This window comes from Drosophila hydei, unplaced genomic scaffold (assembly GCF_003285905.1).
Source record: "Drosophila hydei strain 15085-1641.00,03,60 unplaced genomic scaffold, DhydRS2 tig00000001-arrow-pilon, whole genome shotgun sequence".
In the NCBI taxonomy this organism is placed as follows: domain Eukaryota; kingdom Metazoa; phylum Arthropoda; class Insecta; order Diptera; family Drosophilidae; genus Drosophila; species Drosophila hydei.
Genome location: NW_022045643.1, coordinates 14,385,732 through 14,405,316, shown reverse-complemented (window position 1 = coordinate 14,405,316; position 19,585 = coordinate 14,385,732). Strand labels below are relative to the sequence as shown.

Here is a 19,585-nt window from a genome sequence, read left to right as displayed (position 1 = left end):
ATATATAATATATGTATATACATAGTCTGTTGACTTTCGATTGATATTGATGCAACGTCAATCAAAGTGGAAGAGGACGCTTGCTCTAATTTTGCTGCAGTTGAGTTCATTTAATACAAATTGTTGTCGCAATCGACAGAGAAAAGTTTTGATTTCATTTCGGATCGGAAAGGCAGTTTTATTGGCGCAGTTTTAACTCAATATTTGACGTACAAATTGTTGTTGATGTCGTGTCGTGCCGCTCATGTCTATTAAATATTTATTTTGCAGTTTTTAATCAATAAACTCTGTCCAAGATTTATGGCCATTTGATGTTAAATTGATGGCAGCATATTTGAAAATATTTCAAAATGTTGACCTTGTTACGAATTCCCAACACACACGCCCAGTCGCAGTGGGCCGGCAGGATTTTAGTTATGCAGAAAGTGATGTAGCGCAGTCAGAGCGGAGTCACAGTTCGTATACTTGATATTTGGTAGCCAGCCCAGCTGAAGGCTGTCCGCCCTTGTGCAGTCTTCATCATGTTTTGCATATTGTTTATATTTTTGTGCAGTCTTGTTTATGCAGTCGGTAAACGGAAGCATCCTCGACTCGATTGGTCTGTTGTCCTCTAGCCCATTGCCCGTTGCCCGTTGCCCGATGCCCGTTGTCCTTTGCACTTTGCCTTCGATACATGGCATATCAGATTTATTCTACAGTTACAATATTTAATTTACTCTTACGCAAATTGCTCGCATTTTCCGTTTTGTTCGATGCAAATTTGTAGCCCTGGGGTCAGCTGCCCCAGTTGAATTATTGAGGGACCTTGTTCTCACTAAATTTATTTCGAATCGAGCATTTATATAAATGTGGGCAAATTGATTTATCCCGGCGATAGCATGCAGCTGGGATTCCCATTCAATCGTTGCGTTCAAAATGCACTTTAAAACTACGAACATTACTCGAGACATTAAAACTTGCTTATTTACGATACTGTTTGCAAATTGTTTAAACAATGTCTAACATCGCAGCACACTTTCAAAACTTGATCCACAACTTCTGTGGCGAACGCGGCAAACATGCGTCATGCGCTATGTTTTACACGGAAAAGTGCGGCGAAACTATTTGAATGCGGAAACAACAGATAGCAGCAGCAGTATTTACAGGGCCAGAAGCGCTGTTGGCTCTGTGTTGGAAACTATCAACCGGTGTCGGCTTAATTTCAGCCAGCAGACAGCGCCAAGAAGCCAGGTTGAATCTTTGGGTTCCGGCAACAACGATCAATTGTCAGATAGTTGTCGTTGTTGTTGTTGTTGCTGTTCTTGTTCTTGTTCTTGTTTCTCTTCTTGGTTGGCGTTGCGAGCAGGAAGCGTGTGCGCTTAAAAGTTTAAACAACAGTTATGTGGGCTGTAAGCCCGCACCCAATTGGCCAGGTATGCAGCATATTGTGCAGGTGGAAAATTTATAATTTGCAAAATTGCCACGCATGTTGGCAACATGTTAAATGGCCAGGCAGTTAGCCGGTCTCGCAGGCTGTCGTTAGAGCCGCTTGGGTGGCGGCTTGAAATATGTTAACCTCAAACGAGACGGCAGCCCTGCAAGCTACCTGCCGTGTCCTGGCCTGGCCGAACCCTGGCCTCCGGCACAGCCATAACAATCCGGAACGACCGAGCCGTGTACAAAGTTCGATTTAAGGCCTCGTTTATTTAGCTATCCAAGCAGAGGCCAGTGAGTCGAGTCGAGTCGTCTGGTTCGTTTTGCATGTTGCAAAAGTTGTTGCTGTTGCACAACCGCATGCCACAACATGCAGCTAGTCGCTGGCTAGGACTGGGTGTCGCTCTCCCTCTCTCTCTGCCTGACCTGCATGGGTATTTGTGTGGAGGTGAGGTGCTCGCATGTGGTCCTGACATGCCCCACTTGGCAATTGCCGAAACTATTTGTTTACATATTTAGACCATGCGAAAGAGGCAGACATGTTGTCAAGTCATGTTTACTGTGAAATATGTGCATATAAATGCTGCAGGGCAGCCCATTTTCACGCCTACCTTGGCTTGGGCGAATATGAATGCACGAATGCCCAGGCATAAAATCAAAATCTAGTTGGATCGAAAACCAATTCAAAACAAAAAAATTATTCCTCAGAATAATCATTATCTAATCGATACGGGAAGCCTCAATATTTCCTTAAAGTTAGTGAAGTTAATAAAAAAATTAAAGGACGAAATCAACCAACGCCAACCAAGCCGTTTCAAGCTTTACTATGCAATACTCGAAGTTTTAATCTGACAACTGTTGAATGCTTTTCTACCTGACATCTTTAGGCATATGAACTTGTCACTCAGTATGGCATTCAAATCATAGCAGTCCACACTTTTTATACAAATAGAGCTAGCTACCCATTTTAACCATTTGATTTGTGGAAGTCAGCATGCTTAGTAACTGAGTTAATTTATAGATATATTGTTGTCCTGATCCTATTATTCCTGGCTAAACATATTGCATACAGTTTATTGCATAAATAGATATTTGAAATTGTTAAAAATGTTTTCGATTTTCGACGGCCCGAACTCGATTATTATTGCAAAAATATCCTTAAAGATTATTACAATAAAATGGTTTAAGTCGAATAAGATTATGATGTTAATTTTTCACTATATTAACATTGAAGCATTTTATTTAAATGACGTTTCGTGCAGTTCACAAATATTTAGTTTCAAATCGCCGTCTTCTACATTTGATATCTTTGTGAAATAATTTTTTAAGGCATCAGAAGTTGCTCTTTAAAGCACACACTGATTGAAATTGTTGCGCATTTGCAAATCAATCTTTTATGTTTCAAATTTCCGCTCAGGCCAGGCAACGGCTTGAGTTTTACCTTACAAAAGTCAAGATCAAAGTTGGCTCTTCAGACGTAATTAAGCCATCTGCAGCACGTTTTGCCAATTCAAAAAATATACTTTGACCTCCTGCCCTGTGTGCTCTTATCGCCGCGCGAGCAGCACGCCCAAAGGCAAGACTCATTTGAATTGTTGAAGATGGAGATAAAAAAAATTCCGCCAAGCTCGTAACAAGTCAAAATTTGAGCAACCCCTCCAACCGATGGGCGTTTGTGCCCGTTGGGTATAAAATTCGTAGGAAAATCACGCGCGCTTATCTCAACGTTAACCAAACCCACGCAATTAACGCCCATTGCCCTGTCACTGTGAAAAATGAGGCCGAGTAATTGGATAGGGATAGCAGAGAGGGGGAGGTGGGAGCGTGGCCAAATATAGATTGAAGGGGAGCAGCGGAAGTAGTTGCCCCAAACCCATTCCAATTCTGGGCAATTGCGAAATGATTTGCAAACGATGCGCAATCGAAATCGAATTGGAACTCCCTATTGTAGTCGCCATTTACCAATAGCTACAAATTTTAATTGCCGTTGCGATAGCGTTCTGTAGCTGGCAGCAGCCCGAGGAACGGCGTCTGCTGCTTCACAATAAGTAAGTCGAATTGATAAGAGAGTCACGTTTCACGGAAGCCAGCTGAAGTGTTCCACCATCAGCAAGGAGGCGTTTCCCAAAGACAATGTTCCGGGTGTCTCCATTATCAATGACAGCCGAACGGAAACAATGGTTACTCTTTTATTGCCAGGACCAGCAAGAGCAGCCGGAGGAGACAAGCAGGGCAGACGGGGCAGGAGCTGCGGGAGCTGTGCCAGGCAGCTGCTGCCTTTGTAAGTAAAATTGATAAGATGCCGAAAATGACTTGGAAAACAATAAACGTGGCCATGAAATGAATAAAGGCTGTGCATTTAGCACCCGAAATGAATAGAGCGCCACTTCAATGGAGAGAAACTCAAACGTAATTTCAGTGCATAAACAGAACGTTTGCGCATTTTAATGAGGGTATTACTTATGCCTCGTTCCAATCGAAAATCGAAATGAAAAAAATTGGATATTGCAGTTGCAGAAGCAGACGAGACGTTGCAGAGCAAAAGAGTTCCCCGAAAGTTGGCATATGTGTGAATAGGTATATTCCTATATATCGATTATCTTTGTTCTATTCATTATGTTTGAGTATTTTAAGCTTTATGATCATCAGTTAACTTCAAGAAACCAACACGCTCAGCTAATTCACAGCAAAACTTTGGTCTCATTTAATAAAATTTCATTTGATGAGACAACAAAAGTCAAGTCCATACCGGATTGCAACTTATTCTGATGCGCCACAAAATTTTATGAAATACTTGAGAGCAAATTTTATGTGTTGACGCAGCATAAAATTTTAGCGCTAGCAAAAGTGCCCCGTCGCAGGCCGTTGGCGGTTTCTCAGACTTGCAGACTTCCAGAGCTTCGCTCAGCCTTGGCTTGGCTTGGCTTGGCTTGGCTAATAATATCAAGCATTTACACCTTTATGGGGCGTACTTAGAGCGTTTATTTATGCTAATGGCCGGGCAGAACAAGCGGGGCCCACTGTTGTTGTATCTCAAAGTTAAGCCACCAAAAGTGGCGTCTGGGCGAGCTTTACACTAATACTACCCCGAAGCGCTGTAAAAGCATAAAAGAGCATTACAACAGCAACAACAACAGCAGCAAGAGGAGCTAGAACAACAAACAGAACATCGGATAGTCAGCTTAAGACTAGAACAGGTAAACTTGGTGCGAGTCCATTTCATCACATAAGACAAAAGTTCGTGTCGCCACCCTCAGCTCTTGACCTCCCCATGCAACGGGAAGTCTGCGGCATTGGCAGTGGCAGTGGAAAAGTACTGGGGCAGCCTCACAGCCTTGTCACGAATGTGTTTGTAATTTCCCCAGAGTGTGTTTGACTTTGACGACTTAAGTTGTAAACTTTAACATTATCATTTTCACTACAAGACGCAGCAAGCAGCTTCTTTGGCCTTCGGCTACCAGCAGCCGAGAGGAACATGGGCAGCTCCGTGGAGCGACTGCAGGGCATGTGGCAGGGGGCATGTGGCATGTAGCATGTGTGTTTGTCCTGCCCGCAAGTTTAGCCAGACATTTTGATGATGTTGACCTTCGCTACTTTTACTTTTCGCAAAGTATCTTTGCTTCTTTACATTTTCAAGCAACCTCCCGACACTGTTGACATATCGAATTACACTCGAACACACAGCAGAGGCTAGCTAGATCTCTTCATAGCATTTTTGCGCCCTAAAGTTGAAGCCACAGCGTGATTTCTGCCCGTGCTCGATGCCGGCTCGAATTACTGAATTCCCGAATTGATTTCCTTTGCTGCATGTGTCAATTAGTTAAATCAGAACACGAGAACACGTCAACCGCATGTGTGACAATCCATGCCATCCACCACCACCGTCACTGCCGTTGCCACCCCCCAGCGTGCCACGCACCCCTTCCTGAAGGCACATCAGAGGCGCATTGAATGTCGTCTCCAAGGTTTTTCCGCTCGTGCGTGCCATTTTTCACAAAATACTGACAAAAATCCATTCAGTTTATAGCACTCGGCACAATGCCGTCCGAAGCATTTTAAGTTTTGATTTATTAAAAGTATATTAAAAATTTTAATAATGCTTCGCATTCGTTCATTACTCACATTCACATCAATGCCCTAAATTGAAGGACCTTACGCAGCTTGCTGAAGATATAAGACTTCTACATTGTGACATTTTCCATATCAAGTCAGCATTCCATGTTCTTATACTATATTAAAATAATGATAAGAATTTCAACTATTGCAGCAATCGAAAGTTTTGTCTTCCAAAATATAATTTGTAGTCGTATAATTAAAATGTTTGTTTCTACAAATTATTTCTCTATTATTTTGGCACATTTGTTTGTACTTATTGTACTAAAGAATGCTATGTATTATAGTACAGTATGATGAGATCAAGTTAACTAAATAGGTATAATACTATGTCTCTTAAGGACACTTCTAATATCACCTATTTATCTTTTCTTTTATATTTTTTTCTAAATAAACTTTTTTTTGTCACTATAAATCTACAACAATTAAACTTAATACAAGTTTATACATTGGATTGATGAATAAGCAACGTAGCATTATTGCAACGAATACTGTACATTCCTTGATGCCCTGAAAAAGTCAGCAGAATAAAATGACTTTAAAGATATTTTTCGATTTAATTCAGTAATAATTTGCACATTAAACGGTTCGATCTAACCCTAGTAAGGGACAGTCCGTCTTGTTATTACTCATTAACTCTTTTATATATATATTTATATATATATCCTATAAAGCCTATACGTTTTCATAAGATTTGCAATTAAATATTTTATATTCCGATACATTTAAAAGCACTATATATTTATTCTTTGTTGTTGTTGAATTAATTTCCACTCAGCGAAGTAAGACTAAACAATTTGTTTCACTTTCAAAACCAACAGAAAAATTTAGCTGAGCATACTAAAATTTTCCGAATATATTATATTCAATTTCGAGGTATTATAGACATCACTATTAAGTTTTTAAAATTAAACAGTTACAGAAAGAAAACAGGAATTTTAGAATTTGTAACTTCGGACAAACATAACAGTAAGAAAATTGTACTTTTTTTCATAGAAACATTCTTCTCTATCATCATATTTCAACAACATATAATTTACCGTGTAAAATAATTCTTTAGCCCATTCATTTCTCGCTTCTATTGTGAATGTTGTAAACCTGATATTTAGAAGCGCGAGCTTATCGCAAATGATGTTAACGCAACGTGTGCCGTAAATTAGAATCAAATTGAGAGAAGTCAAGCTGATTTATGCATTTCCCATAGCCAATGCCGCTTGTATAACAACAGATAAGCGCTGAGAACAACTCCAGCTACCGTGGAAATGTTGTGTGGGAGAGTTTCGAGCTATGGAAAATCCAAAAGGTAAACAGTCAGCAATGGGCTCGACCACCCTTTGACACGCGACCAGGTCCTGCCTGGCCTGTGCCAATCACAAAGACATAATCAGCTCGATTTCGTAAATCTCGACAAGCTGCTTATCTGATGAAATGTGAGCGGAGTTCTAAGGATCTTGCGCATTTGATAAACATCTCACACGTTCGGCATGCAGACTTCCGGCCATGGGGGCTGTCACACTGACAGCTTGGGCTGGGCGGGGGAGACTACTAAGTACAGTAAAGCTTGACGCGTGCGGCTGTCAGAATCGCCCTGTGTCGCTGTCCTGAGCTCTTCATTTTTTTGCTCTCTGATTGGCATCGGAAATTGTAGTGTTTTTATTAATTTCAATTGGACATTTGCGCTCTGACTTCCAAAAGTGCGAATATTTCATTACGCATCTTCACTTGCGTCAAGCTGGCATCTCCCAATCTTCATTTCCTGCTGGAGTTCCGCAGCGTGCCTTTTGTTTCTTTTCTACCGCTGTTGTGGCAATATTAAAATTCATTGACAGCTTTGATGCGCAATTTGATTGACAGTCAAATGCGATTGATGCTTATTGAATTGAGACTCAATTGGGAGAGGCGGAGGAACGGTACGACGTTAGGTGGAACATTACAAGTACTTTTAGCATAAGCACTCTCTAAAGTAGGCCTTCATAAAACATTTTGAGCTGTGATAATATTTCAGTCATCGATTTTTAACATTATACAATAAGATATATTATTTTAAATATGGCACCCAACCATCGGGAGATTTCGCCATTTTTGAAGCTCATTCGGGACTTCCTTTTGGGACGTAAACACGTGACCAACAATCGCTATGCAGACACAATAAGTGCACGTATCCAGCGGCCACCCGATATTCCAGAGGGATCCCCAACTCGACTATTTGGTAATCAGTATTATCTAAGAGATCCGCGACGTCAGGTGAAGCCGCCTATTGACTTAGTTGAGCAGAAGAAAAGAGAAGTAGCCGCCGCGAAGGCTGCTGAAGCTGCTAAAGCGGCTGCTAAGGCTGCCCCGAAAGACACTAAGCCTGGCGCTGCTGCCGGACCAGCTCCTAAGGGCGGTACAGGAACCGCCCCAGCCCCAGCACCAGCCCCAGCAAAAGCCTCTGCACCAGCACCAGCACCAGCACCAACAGCCGCAGATCCTACGAAGACAGACCAATCCAGTCAGCCTCACACGGCGAATATAGAGCCTGATAAAGATGGAAAGCCAAAAGGCAAGTCTGCGCTTCCCGCTCCGGGGAAGTTGTACAATTGGGACTAGGAACAAGTTCGAAAACTTAATTCTGTTAAATTTAAAGTGATATACAATCATTTAAGCTTTAGGTGCATCGCACCAAGCTTCTATGTTCTCATCGGTTAGCCAGATATACGGTTGTTCGGCTGTTCAGTTATTCAGTTATTCAGTTATTCAGGCGACGTCGAATTGTTCAGTTGTGCGAACATAATTGCGGCCTTAGGCACTTGACACAATGGTGAGCAATGTCAGTCAATGGTCACTGACAATGCGAGAGGGGGCGATGAGGGTCGTAAAAACGGAAATCTAATTAGACATCGGAGGCGAAAATCATTTATTACACCTGCATGAAAATTTAATTAAGCGCACAATTAACAGGGCTGATACCTTTATGGCGCACGTCGGAGGCTTATGTATGCGCTTTATAATATTTAATGCCATCAAAATTTATTTGCAATTTAAAACGAGGCAATTTTCGCAGCGAGCTCGCCGACGTTGAGTGGATTATGCCAATTGTTGATGATGATTGGAGGTCGATTGTTAATTGTCTGTTGCTGTAATTTATGTTAATGACTTTTCACATCGATTTATTGATTGCAGCAATGAGTTTTTTCACCCACAGCAGCACATAAAACCCACCCTAACCCTGTTCAAACGAATAATAAAAAAAAGAAAATATAATCTGATTTGGTGCTATGCAAAAATTCTTATATACATACAGTCAGATATTGTTGCGGGCGGTGCAGGCGGCCTCAAATTTATTGAAATTGCCCTTATAAGCCATAAACCCATCGAGGGTTGACTTCAGCTTGAAGTGCCTTTTGCCAGATTGCAAAAGGGTGTCAATTGCTCGGAAATTTCACTCTCCGTCTGTCAAGTCAACATGTTGCCATAGTTGATTCCCATTTTGCAGCTGCCAGAATATATGAATTTCGAAAGAGAACTGTATCATATTTTTCGTCAGATTTGTTGCTCTGCGTTTGTTTGCAGCTTGCATGAATTCATCGACACTTTTGCTTATTGCTTGGCCCTCTTTTTATGAAGGTCCTCCACTGTGCCAAGAAATTTATTTATTAAGTTGTTTACTGCCTTCCACAATAATATGTTGCATACTTGTCCCTAATCAATGCTAATTTCTACGCAACACGTGTCCTCAAGTATCCGAAGACATGAGGTTGTTCGTAGCCAATCCGGGCTGAAGTGAGCTGAGAAGTCTCACTAGGAAAGACAAAGTCACGTTCGACTTGAAAAATTATTTTCACGAATATGCACACACAATAAATACGTTTTGGACTATCATAATAATTAATGTATATTTAAGAAAACTCCCCGTTTCAACACAATCCAAATGTCAATTTTGGGTAACCAAAAATTGTGGGCAGGCGACAGCTGGGCGCAGTTGTCAACGCGTTGCACACGTTCCACGCTCTCTGGGCTTGCCTTCGCCAAATGCTACTCCAATCAGGAGCGCGTAATTAAAATATGTACAAACATGCCGGGAAGCTGGCGAACTCGCGTCCTCCAAGGAGCGCGGAGGGCCAAAGTTTGTTTACTTTGCGTGTTTTCCTATAAAACCAAAAACAACAAAAACGACAGCAGAAGCTGCCGCAGCAGCAGCAACGGCGGCGCGAGCAATAACAACAAGAATAGCATTTGCATAAAGCAACAAACAGCTCCCAGGTTTAGGAAGGGGCGGTTGAGTGTGGGCGTTGGCTTAGTGGGCGCCCTCAAACGGAAGTTAATGAGCGTCGGAGTGGGCTGGCAGAAAGAAGGAAATCCAAAAATTCAATCCCCACGACGAAGGCGAAATCACTTCATTAATGCGTCATTTGTAAGGGAGCATGGCCGAGTCCATAGTCGCTACATGGCCAGGACATGGCCATATGCGAGTGAATATGGCCCCAAGGCAAGTGCTCCTGCCAAAAACGGAAGTTGTCTCCACGCCGAGCACGAAACTTTGCGCGAAACTTGCCACCAGGCTGGAACAACGTGTGACAGTTGCCTGCAAAAGTTGATTATTTTTTACACGCAGTGTTTTTTGGGCCGCAGCGGGTTCGGCGGGGCCTGCAGCCAGCTTCTAGTACACTGAATAATGACTTTTACTGTTGCGACGCATCCTCGTAGTCAGCATTGCCTTCGGGCCAAGTTTACGAGCTTTTTTTATCAGACCTGCGTCCCTGCGCCCCGCCCTTTAAAAAAATATCAGGCAGACTTTTGCTCTCAGCGTTGCGCCAGAGTTATGCTGGCTCATTAAGTTGTTATACAGTTTAGAGAGAAAATTGTCAGCTTGCTTAATTTGGTGGAGCACGGAACCAGGGGCTGCGGGTGCGGGAAGTGGGAAACGGGAAATGGGAAATGGGCAGCGGGGAAACCGGGACCGGAGCACGGGCGCATAAACAAAAGATTTCCGTGGCTGGCCCTCAGCTTTTGTGTCCATGTCGCAAGCTCATGGAAATTGTTTAATGAAATGAATTTTAAGAGAAAATTTATTATATGCCTAAAATGAAATGAAAAGTGAAGTCCCCCAATTTATTTTACAATCTATGGATGGGCGAAAGTCCGGATGTATATTTTAAGTATAATTAAACCTAGGCCTTTTCATTGAACTGGCTCAGGCACAATGGTGTAGGTAAAGGCAAGCCCGTCCAATTAGACTTTGGGGTGGAAACTCTCAAATTTAAATGCAACAAGCTGCAGCTCGACGAGTGAAAGCTCAACAGGAGTTGACATCATCTTTGCCACAATGTGCTTTCATCTATTAGTGTCGCAAGCAACACACTCAGGAAGTGTTCTTGATATTTCCGTCTTTCATTCAGTGCTGCATGACCACATCAAGTTTTCTTTTTCACAATTTCACCTTCAATTAAACTTGAGTTAATTGACAGCGATGGAGCCAAACCCTGCACAAAGCACTGATCCACTGGAGCAATACACCCAGGTGCACAAACACACATTGGGGATTCTACCCCGAGATAAATGGCGATGCCTTAAACTGATTGTGTGGATTAAATTGCCATATTGGCGAAATTGGCAGCGACGGTGTCAAAGTGGAGACAACAAGGGCCTCAGCGGATGCCAAACTCCAGAAAGGGAGCAAGAGTATCGAAAACTTATTTTTGATAAGCGCAATTATAATTGGATTTGGGCGAACTTGCTCCAGAGGCAGGTAGCTTATTAGATGGAGGCAAAAGTCGAGCCAACCCAATGATTAATCTACCTCTGGAGTATTTAAAAAGAAAGATGCGCCTGAAGGGCAACCAAGACGCGCAAGCCAATGGGAAAATTGGAAATTGTTGTGTTTGCCTGCGATAAAGACGTGTTTCTGCTCGCTCCCTGGCTGCGTATTTTTGTAAATGTTTGCTGTCAAGATAAGCACCACACAGCATGTGGTTTTATTTGCTTTGACTCGACGACCCAGCAGGCTCTGCGTGGGGGGAGAGAAAACGAGCTTGTCGCAGGACTTAACAAAGACAAATGAAGCTGTTAGCGATTGACAGAGTCCTGTAGTCTTGGATCTTATCGCCTGTCGGTCCGATTGCCGTTGCAATGCAACAGCTTTGATGTGCAGTTGACTGGTCACTCGGTCATTAATTGGTCTTAATTATTAGGCCGCCGAAAGGGGGCACCCTGTAGACCCCCAATAATGTGTTATGTTAAAATTGTATTTATAATTGTTGCAGCACCTGCTGAGATTTCAGTTATCCTCAGTTATGCTCCTCTCTGCAGCAACGCCGCCTGATCCCTTCCCTCTACTTTTCCCCACCTGCTGCGAGCTGTGTCAATATCTCATTAAAAGTCCAAAAGTCTCCTGGACCACATAACCCAAATGAAAGACATTTATTTGCGCCCATAATTAAGCGCAGACAATGTCGCTCGCCTCATCAAGATACACAGTCCCTGGCTTGTCAAATATTTCGGCTTGGCAACAATTTATAAATGCAAATGGGGTTCGCTCGTTGGCTCCCCGCTTTTGCCGCCAGTCGAGGCATAAATTCGAAATTGTTTGCCGCCTGGCCGCAGGCATTAGCACTCACAGCAAATTATTGACTATTTTTGGCTGGCTCGCTGCCACATGTGCGACACCCTTAAGGAATCGCTTTAAGTTTTCTGATTGCGTGTTTATTTTCCGAAAATTGAAAAACAACAATGCAAAAAGTAGGCAATTTTTCTGACATTTTTCCAGCCATTTCTCCAGCATGAAACCCAGAACTGTCGGGCCTTTCATTAGCCCCCATCCTTCTGTTTTGACTGGGCACTTTTCAACAGGCTGTGACTTTCCACGCCTTTTGTTCCGCATTCAAATTAATGATGGCAATGATTTGTGGGCAGTCCTCGGGCGCCTCAAAGTGAAGGGCTTATTTATTTTCTTACTCGAAATTTGATTGTTCTTAAGTTTTAATTGTACTTGTCAGGGATTGAGGGAGTAAAAGGGCTGCTGATCAATGCCGCCTATGTAACTAAATCACTTTGCCAATCAGCTATTGCTATCTGTATACAACTATATAAGGGAGAGTCTAAAAGTCTTTGGGATTGAATAACTCTTAATGAGCATTCAAATTTGACATCCAAGTGAATTGTTTTTGGCTAGCTAAATAATTTCAAATAACTTAATTCATGACTGCCAGCAATATAAAGCCAAGTATGAAGTCTCCTATGAAGTAAGGCTTTGTAGCTAATCTTGTTGCTGCCTATTTGAAGTTTTGCCTAAGCTTTTTGTTCACGTTTTCTTCATAGAGCTTAGGCTTTTTTTTTAAATCACGTGGTCAAGTAGGAATATATGGATAGCTTTACATCAGGAGAATCAGATGGATGATTTATTGATCAAACATGAATATCTGGACGGTTCTGACTAATATCAGGAGGGACAGAATGGCACTACGAATGGAACAGAAGAGGTATCAGACGAAGACTTGTGTCTTATTCTTCAATTAACTGCCGTCGAAAGCCATGGCTATAGATATAAGATATTATAAAAGAGTTCTAAATAAAAAGCATATGCTGTTGAAACTCAAACATCTGGACCTTTGTGCCGATCTGATTATTTCCCACCAATGGTAAAATAATTAATAAAGCCCGATCCTACCTATCATTCCAAAGAACTGTGGTAGACCCTGCCATAAGTAGTACATCTATAGTTATGGAATATTGCATGAGTTAAATTAATAATGCAAAATAAATGTACAACTTCATCAACTGAGATCATCGATAAATTAAAAATGTCTACATATTTGAAGCTCGTTATATTATTAAATTAAATTTATGAAAGACGCGCTCGGAATTATCATATTTGTAATATAAATAACTTCGATTCAGATCCATTTACAATAAGCATTAATTCTCTTGAAGAACCTTTAGTTTATATTTCTTGAAGTACATCTCAATTAGTGAACTCTACATAATTACATATTATACATATAAATACAAATAATATTATATTTTTAAATTTATTGGCATTTTCCTTAATTGCGAGTCACTGGTATTTTTAAAGAGAGAAATCGGATCGTTCTCGAAAGTGTGTGTGCTTTAGCACGAGGGAACCTTATAAATCACGAGGTCAGCCTTTAAATTTTTACTAATTGCCAGCAAAGTTTGGCCCGCCCATCAATCCAGTGAAGGCTACATCAAAGTTGCACACTGCGCTTTTATGCAGATAAATTGTCGGATATTTTCAGCCCAGTTCTCTCCTCCCTGAATCCGTTGTCCTGGTTCTGGTCCTGGTCCTGGTCCTGGTCCTTGTCCTGCCACTGCTCCTGCTCCTGCTTCTGGTTGTTGCCGTTCCGTTTCGTTTGGTTGGCTTTGTAGACGCCGCGTCAGTTTGGTTGTTTGGGCAGGCCGAGGCCGAGGCAAGGACGCAAAATGAATCCCAACGGAACTAACCGGAGTGTCGGGGCTGCTCGGCTGATTGTTTCACAAAAGTTTTGCTGGAACCGCCCAACTAACTATTGTTGTTGTGATTTTGCAAATTAATTTGCTTATAATTTTTACGCTTAGTTAAACACAATTTTGACTGATTTTCACACAGCAAATGCTCGCTGTTAAAAAGTTTTCCCTTGTACCAGCAGAAGGCAATGTACAGTGGGACTGAATCATTGAAATTGCCAATTAAATGCAAACAATTCACATTAAATATCCAGCATAAATTTCACTTAACAGAAACTTACACTGTGAACACTTTTTCTCAATTTTCTGATTTTACAAAATAATTTTGTTTTTTATTTCTAGTGGCGTTGACATTAAAGAGCCATTGCAGACTGCTCTCTAACACAGGTCATAGCTTTTATAAATCTAAAATCTATTGTTCAACAGTTTTGCTTAAAGCTGCCTCGCTTAAAGCGAACAACTGCATTTAAATGATTTCGGTCAGTTTTCCCAATGGCGGTTCCATTGGCTTCGTTAGCTCCAACTGGCGCTGGCCAAACAGCGGAAAGTAAAATAAAAAATATATATGCATTTAAATGTTATTTGCATCATTCTGACGTTTGTTGGTGCCCCCAACGTTGAACGTTTTGAAGCCTATCGGCGTGTTTCATATTTTTATAAATTGCTATAAATTGAGATATTAATACGATAGCCGACAGAAGTCACAACCAATGGGTCGTGTTGTTGTTGTTGCTGTTGCTGTCGATGTAGCTGTTGTTGGCCGCTTCGCTGATTTCAACATGTGGCAAAAAGTGTCGAGACATTAAAAAATGTTGCGCAAGTGTTGCGCAAACATAATGTGCAGTTATTTGTATAAAATGCGACAAGCGACAACTTTTTCGGAACAACATTTGGCCAGCGTCAGAGTCGGAGTCAGAGTCAGAGTCTGTGCCCTGATAATGAAGTTGTTGTTGCTAACGACCGAGTCGGACTTTAAGCTTAAATTTAAACATTGACTGCATCAGTAGCAGTGGCAGTGGCAGTGGCAGTGGCAGTCAATGTCCTGCTGCAGGACCTCAGCCAGCTTAAATATTCCATGCACACCGAAACACACACGCACACACACACATTTTGTCAGTTGCTTCAATTGGACTGATTTAATTGAATCACTGTACTCCTCCATCGACTCTACTGCGCCCTGCCCTCTACCGAGCATGTCTACCATTTCTGTCTTTGGTCTTTCAATTTACTACGCAGGCTCTTCCTGTTCTTGTTGCTGTTGTTGTTGCTGCTGCTGAGTGTCTGTAGTTTTGGGTCTACGTTTTTCGCACACGTTTGCGTGCTATGCATGGCATAAAAATTTGACACAAAAGCCGTTGCATACAATTGGGCACACACACACACACATATGCACATACACACGCACTCAGCTGTGAACATGCTTGCAGCTGCCGCGGCCCATGGCATTTGTTTGAGTGTGGCCAGACAAGGCATAGGGCTACCAACAGGCGACGTGTTGAGGTCGTTGTCAGACACTGATTTTGTATGCAGCAGAAACAACCATTTTAATACATGCTTTTTATACCCTGTGATCAATCCAAATGGCGAAAAGCTTTGCTCGAATTGTAGATGGAACGAGTAGCGAGTAGTTGCTATAACTCAACATATATCTATTATTTAATTTAGCCTACTCCATCTCAGCATAATAATCTATTATAAATATTTAATGCAGGCTACGATGCAGCGGACAGGGTATCCGCAAGTCTTAATTCAATCTCCCGAAAATAGAAAAAAATTCATTTTTATACCCTGAACTCCTTGACAATGGGACCTCAGGGTTAAACGGTCTTGTTAAAATGCACATAACAGCAGACCCCATACAGAATATATATTCTTGATCAGGACGACAAGCTGATTTAGCCCTGACCATCTGTCCGCTTGTTCGTATATATTAAAGAGTCGTTTTATATGTCGTCTATAGAACGTGCACCTCAACTTTATTTTAATCTAATAATAATAATAAATTTATTGTAATCGATTAAAAATATGATCGACAGTTATTAAATTATATCTTATGCGGCTTAAGATCTAGAGCCTAAAAATTTTGTATTTAGTTTATGTATTTTATGCAATTTTAATTTTTGTTATATTTTGGATACCGGCTACAAATTTCATTAAATTCTTTTAGCTTAGGTTCCGTTAGAAATAAGGCCAATATGTTAATTAGTTTGCATATTTATTAAGCTGAAACTTACTTAAATCGAATATGAAGATCATATGCTGCAAATATGATTAAGAACCACTAAGTAAAACAGAAGTTAGTAAACAAAATGTTTGGTCAATTCTTAGGACATGTCAAACAGCGCCAACCGTACCCATTTTTCCTATACATGTGCATAAATTTAAATATGTTCATTTTTTTCTATTAAAAGATTTTAAAATGAAATGGTATTGTGTTTAAATTGTCAACTACTTTATTTTAAACTTGCATCCAGCTATTGGTATTGGTGGAAGCGGAGCCGAGAATTCCTGTATTCAATGCCAATCGGATGATCAACGATCTTTATGTGATTTATTTTTTAATATGAGATATTTCGATATATTTCTTTCTTGTTTTTTATTGTTTTAATTTTTAATAAAAATTTATATTTAATATAGATACAAGTTGTAGAGTATATTTAACAAGTAAAAGTGCATTTGTCGAGGCTGCTCGACTAGGACTCACCTTGAACCCTGCACCTCCTCATCTTTCTGCGCTTACAATTTGTAATTAGAATTTTTGCTGTTATAAATAAAATATTATACATAACAGAAAATAAACCTATTTATGTTTAGTCTAATTCTTTTGTAATTAAATCTTATTAATATCTCTCATACGAATAATCCACCGTTTGCCAACCTGCAAATTAATCACTTAAAGCTCACTTGACCGTTTCTAGCATCTAACACTCCCAGACTCCAACTGAATAATCGAATTCCCTAGCCGAGTATTTATGCTCGCTTGAGGAATATCTGTGTTAATGCCTCGCATGTAAAATGCCCAGACAACAGCTTACGCACCCATTTTATTTATTTTGCTGCTTGTAATATTTAATAAGAATGTCTCAATTGGTTGGGAGATAAATACACACACACACAAACAATGCCTAGGTGCTCCTAAATTCAGGCAATCACAATTTATATTTTCTTTTGCAGCCAAAGCTCTGCATTCCCTCCTGCTTCTGGCCTACACGTGCGTTGCCCTCTCGACACGAACTACATAAATAAGCGAACGACAAAAGATGCTCGTGGGGGCCCCTCACACCCGATGCGGTGCGGCAGGGATTGGAGGCGCAGAAACTTTTCCAATTTTCCCCTTTTTATCGTAAATTACGCACAATTCAATATTTGGCCTTTTTACTGTCGCTGGCTTCGTGTCCCCGTTGCCCTTTTTCTGCTTGACTAGCTCCCAAGTGAGGCTGGGGCTGCAGATAGTAATGCTCCGGGTGTGAGGTATTTGTGTGCAATTTCTTTTCTTGTCTTTGCCATTTTGATATTTTTTGTGTGTCTCTTTATCGTAAATAAGAAATCTCATACGTGCGTATTCGGCCTAGACCTTTCATATATTAGACCACCACCAGTGCCACTGCCACTGCCACTGCCACTCTCACTTCCAGTTCCACAACACCCGCCGTCCTTTGTCTTTATGAATGGGTAAGTAAAAGTTTGTTTTACTTTTGTTTCTTTAATCGAAATTGGCCAGTGCGCCCACCAACTGTAATGATTGTTTTTCTATGCGTCTTAGTTTATATTTAGCATTATCTCGATTGGAATACGACTTGCTAGAAGTTTCTCCAACTTATTGCATTAGCTTGGGCTGGCAAGGGAGTAGCATAATCTAAGAGCTCGATTGAAATTATTGTAAATAATCAGATGTATTGTTATAGAGGCGACTGTTCACTCGACTAATAAAGCGATAAGTATCGATCATTCCTTTCACATTGCTCTTGCATCAAGTCCTATTTTACAATCTATAATAAAATGTTTCTCTGTCCGACACATCGTATACTTATTAATTGGCGCTTCAGCCTTAATTGCCAAACCTTTCTTTGGCTCCCATAAAAACCTTCTGAATGCAGCAACTGCAGCTCCCATTATGCCATTAAAGCGCATTGTCGTTGCTGTAGGCCCTTTACGATGGTCGCCGCCCAAGTGGCCACGCCCTCGCACTGCAAGGGCATAAAAACATTTATGTAATTGCTGCTATCGACAAGCGCCCACCCAAATGGCCTCGTTGTGCCGGCTGTAAACGGGCCTTTAATACACTTTTGATTGGATTGTCGCACAAGTTAATTGAACGCCGCGGCGCAACGAAAGCCGCGCTCTAAGCCACTAGCTCCGCCATTTTGGATCCGTATAACGGCAATTATATTCGGAACTAGTTGGCAGCAGCCTAACAGTCCTAACAAGCGCTGCCCAGCTCAATGGCGCGCATCAACGAATCGCAGATTCATGCAAACTCATTAGGCTGAAGTTCACATGAGGCCAGAACCATGGCCCTAAATACATTTCCCGCGCTCTGAATCGATCCATTGCTGTATCACTCTATATGTTCAGAGTCCTCTGCGAATGGTGCCTTCGACAGATACTGAAGTCGACAGCAGTGCAAGTCGTACTACATCGTATCTGCTGGGCAAGTCTTGCTTTAATGCTTCAACGCATTTTTATCTTTTGTTGGCTAATGCGCTAGCAAATTGTTTGAGAATGACCCGCGTAAATTTCATTTCTACTTGATTTACTGTAAATTGTATTGCAGAAAACACACAGCAAGCAGAGGAAAAGATAAACCGAGCATGCCATATAAATGGATGGCAAATGTTGCAGACTTTTATAAATTGTTTGGGGCAAACTAATTTTTTGATTCGCTATACGTTCGATGCTTACTTCGATGGGATTTGCTAAATAACAGTTGATTTGTATGATTTGTAAAGGTTTGCCGCCCAACTCAGAGGCACCGACTCACAGCAGCCAATTTGCTAGATGTCATACACAGGTAGGCAGATCATTTGGGGTCTGCTTGCTGCTTGCTACTTACCCTTCTGATAGCTCATGATTCGACAGCTGTATTATGCGCATAAAACGAAGGTGAGTTTTGCTTAAACCAAGATCTGCAAAGATTAATTGAACACAGAAATAGTATAATTTAACAATAATAACTCATGTATTTCCTTATGTAACTACAGAAATATAAAGCTAAAGCTTAAGATCTTTTCATTAGCTTACTCCTTGCACAAATAATTAAATTTGTATTATTGCAAAATATTTATGTATACTTAAAATATTATGTATACTTCAAGTAGCATTTCCACAAATTTAAGTCTGCGAAGTAAGAAACTACCCAGTAAACATTGTCAAATTTACCTTTGTTAGCTTTATTAATTGCAACTTCCAACATTTTCATTACATTAATTGAAGCATTGAACAAGAGTTAAAAAGTCAAACGATCTGATTAAGTAATGGAATCGCTTTAAAATGATTTGTATTTGAACAGTTAATTATTCAAGTACTTTAACACTTTTTTAAAATTGCTCATAATCTATGAAGGCTGTAGAAAATAATTTAATAATTTGTAAATTTATAAATATTTATATTTCATCTC

The 19,585-nt window shown here is 40.8% G+C and overlaps 2 protein-coding genes across 2 annotated transcripts in view; one reads left to right on the top strand and one right to left on the bottom strand.

Moving 5' to 3' along the window:
- LOC111597556 (probable serine/threonine-protein kinase dyrk1) overlaps nt 1-19,585 on the bottom strand; it is a 58,820-nt gene that overhangs the window by 22,745 nt on the left and 16,490 nt on the right. The window contains exon 2 of the mRNA XM_030225955.1: nt 19,022-19,094. Within this exon, the coding sequence (XP_030081815.1) occupies nt 19,022-19,037 (16 nt within the window). The 5' untranslated portion in view covers nt 19,038-19,094. The remainder of the gene's footprint in view (nt 1-19,021; nt 19,095-19,585) is intronic.
- LOC111597585 (NADH dehydrogenase [ubiquinone] 1 alpha subcomplex subunit 7) lies at nt 7,494-8,759 on the top strand. The gene has a single exon (XM_023312384.2). It carries the CDS (start codon nt 7,576-7,578, stop codon nt 8,113-8,115), a length of 540 nt encoding a protein of 179 aa, XP_023168152.1. The 5' UTR covers nt 7,494-7,575; the 3' UTR covers nt 8,116-8,759.

Excerpts from the sequence above, each read along its gene's own strand:
- LOC111597585 (XM_023312384.2), top strand. The coding sequence starts at position 7,576 with ATGGCACCCAACCATCGGGAGATTTCGCCATTTTTGAAGCTCATTCGG.